We start from the raw sequence: 3004 nt of genomic DNA, 5'->3' as shown, positions 1-3004 counted from the left end.
GAAATCCTCCCACGATGCTGCGGTTGCTGCTGCTGCAGGTCTGGGCGAGCTGCCTCTGGCTGGGACACGGCGAGGTGGTGCAGTCCCTTTCAAATATATGTGATCAGTTTTTCTACCAGAAAATGATCGCAACAAATGGCCTCCTGCCAGGGAACCGAGCCTGGATCTGCCAGACCTTCCAAAACCAGCGTTTCTTTGCCACCTTGTATGACAAACAGAATCGTATTCCTGTGTACTCCGCTTACATCTACAACCCTGGAACTGGAAAGAGACCTACGCCAAAATGGATGGTGGAGCCCCAGGTGAGTGTTGTCTCTTACAGCATGTCACCCTCCTGTCACTAAAAGATGAACTGCAGCATTTAACCAAACAGCTCTATTTCCTCCCACCCCCATATATACACATGCAAATGGACCCACTGCATGGGATTCATCTCATCTCACTTCAGAAACCTGCACCTGATGCATTTCAAACATCAGCAGCAGGAGGAGTCCTATCCCAAAGGTGCCCAGTTTTCTGCAATGACCTGAGAGCAACATGAAGTGAAATTATGTTCCATTCCATTCCAAAGTCGAATGATCTCCCTCTCTCTGCCCTGCTGTGGTGGGAGACCCAGTGATGGGGAAAAGGCATCCAACAGCAGCTAAATTTGGGGGAGCAAAATCTTGCTGGGCTGGGAACTCCACTCTACCCTGAGCTGTTTTGCATCCTTGACAGAGCTTAATTGCTCCCAGTTAGGAGTCAAATAGGCTTTGTAAGTGATAGGAGAGAAGTGAGGAGAAACTCAGAACTGGGTGGAATGAGCAAGCAAAAAGCCTTGGCACAGGCACTGAGTGATGAGAGGGTTTGGTGAACTGAGAGTCTTTTTTTAAAGCTTTAGTGTTCATTGAGGAGTCACAGCTATAGGATTTTGTCTTGGATTCATGCATTCTCATAGACTGAGATGACAAAAAATAGGATCTTAACACTCAGAGACTTCTTTTCCAGGGACACGTGCTCTATTACTCCCATCCCCAATACTAACACCTTTACCTCTTCCTTACCTGTCAAGCTGATCCGTGGGAATTTGCCCAGAGACATGCAAACAGAGGCGACCCTCAGAGTAAATTACTCAGTCATCCAAAAGGATATCAGCAATAGCCAGGCTGTCAACCAAGACTACCTGCACCTTAACAATTTGGACCGTGGCCATTTGAGCCCCGCTGGCCATCAACACACCCAGGACGGCAAGACTGCGACCTTCACCCTCACCAACATAGTGCCCCAGGACGCTGCACTCAACAAGGGTGCCTGGAACCTCTATGAGCAGAATACAATGGCCAAGAAAAGCAAGGACTGTCAAACCACCTATGCCATTGTGGGGGCTGTGCCTGGGACCTCCTCCATCTCCCAAAACAGGGTTAATATACCCAGCCACATCTGGGCCAGTGCCTGCTGCAAGAACACCACCAACCACGTGATTGCTTGGGGAGCCATTGCCCAGAACAACCAGAACAACGTCCAGGTCCTCAGGCTGGGGGCACTGGAGAGAAGGTTGACCCAGCTGTATAAGAGGGGAGCGGTTTCTCTGTTCCATGCGGACTGTCCCCGTTAATAAGCCTCACATCCCGGGTATAAAAGGCTTGATTGCTTTTCCCAAATGTCACAGAATCACAGAATGATTTGGGTGGGAAGGGACCTCAAAGTTCATCTAGTTCAAAACCCCGTGCAAAATAGCAGGGAAACCTTCCACTAGACCAGCTTGCTCACAGCCATGTCCAACCTGGCCTTCAACACTTCCAGGGATGGGGCAGACACAGCTTCTCTGGGCAACCTTTGCCAGGGCCTCACCACCCTCACAGGGAAGAATTTCTCCCTGCTATGTAGTCTGACCCTGCCCTCTCTCAGTTTAAAGCCATTCCACCTTCTCCTGTCACTCCACGCCCTTGTCCCTTTCCAACTCTCCCAGAGACCCTTTAAGTACTGGAATGGGCTCTAAATTCTCCTCAGAGCCTTCTCCAGCTCAACACACGCAGCTCTCTCACCCTGTCTCCAGAGCAGAGGTGCTCCAGCTCTCAGAATACCTTGGTGGCCTCCTCTGGACTCCACCCCAACAGGTTTGTGTCCCTTCCATGTTGTGGGCCCAGGGCTGCAGGCAGCACTGCAGATGGGGTCTCACAAGAGCAGAGTAGAGGAAGACAAATGTCCTGTGCAGTGTCCATCCTGCTCCCTTCTCTGTGTGTTTCCAGCTCTGTCCCTCAGGACAACTCCTCCTCCTGCTCTGATAAAAGCGAGAAAGAGGTGGGCAGAGCCTGCAGCTGGTTTGCTTTGCTGCCCATCCTGGCACAGAGCTCTTAGGGATGAGTCCTTGTCCTGGCACTCTGGAGGGAACAGCTGGATAAGAGCCCATGGACAAGGAAATCAGAGCTTCTCACTGAGACCAGAAGGGCCTTGTTTGCCTTTTGCTCCATGCCCACATACAGGTCTTAGTTCCTTCCTCTCCTCATCAGCTGTCCCTGAGAGTGTGCTGCTGACTCATCCCTCACCTCCTGAGGAAGGCTGTGGGACTAGGGTGGCTCAGGTTGCCAACCTCAGGTGCTGTGGAGTCTCCATTGCTGGAGAGGCTCAAACCCCAAGTGGACCTGATCGTGGACAACCTGCTCTAGCTGACCCTGCTTGAGCAGGGGTCTGGACTAGGAGATCTTGAGAGGTCCCTCCAAACCTCAACAGTTCAGTGATTCTGTGATCCTGGGATGAGGTTTTGTTTGCTTGCTTTTAAAACCCGCAAATTGTAGAAGCTATGAAGATAGGCAGGCTCAGGCATCAGATATAGAGGAAGCCTTGACCAGTCAGAGATAAATTTCTGCAATAAACTGCTTGGATAGCTTCATTCTCTGCTCTGCTTCTGAAACCTTTTCTGCAGATTTATGGCTAAATGATTTTGTGACATGTATTCAGTGGAGTCATTCTAATCAATGCATTCAGTGTGTCAAACCAAAGGTCAGTGTGTGTGAGATCATGGAGT

At 50.4% G+C, this 3004-nt stretch overlaps 1 protein-coding gene across 1 annotated transcript; it reads left to right on the top strand.

Annotated features, from left to right (window-relative positions):
* The first annotated feature begins 8 nt into the window (after nucleotides 1-8).
* On the top strand, nucleotides 9-1594 carry LOC126653138 (endonuclease domain-containing 1 protein-like). Its single transcript, XM_050340661.1, has 2 exons — nucleotides 9-302; nucleotides 1052-1594. Exons 1-2 carry the CDS (start codon nucleotides 15-17, stop codon nucleotides 1592-1594), a joined length of 831 nt encoding a protein of 276 aa, XP_050196618.1. The 5' UTR covers nucleotides 9-14.
* The last annotated feature ends 1410 nt before the right edge of the window (nucleotides 1595-3004 follow it).

The sequence above is a fragment of the Myiozetetes cayanensis genome, unplaced genomic scaffold, assembly GCF_022539395.1.
Source record: "Myiozetetes cayanensis isolate MyiCay16 unplaced genomic scaffold, myiCay2020 scf908, whole genome shotgun sequence".
NCBI classification, from domain to species: Eukaryota; Metazoa; Chordata; class Aves; order Passeriformes; family Tyrannidae; genus Myiozetetes; species Myiozetetes cayanensis.
The sequence above is the reverse complement of the archived record's forward strand: the minus strand, read 5'-3'. Positions and strand labels throughout refer to the sequence as shown.

Bases quoted from the DNA above. Each gene is read 5' to 3' on its own strand.
- LOC126653138 (XM_050340661.1), top strand. From the start codon at position 15: ATGCTGCGGTTGCTGCTGCTGCAGGTCTGGGCGAGCTGCCTCTGGCTG. The intron at 303-1,051 runs GTGAGTGTTGTC...TTACCTGTCAAG, and splicing joins AATGGATGGTGGAGCCCCAG to CTGATCCGTGGGAATTTGCC.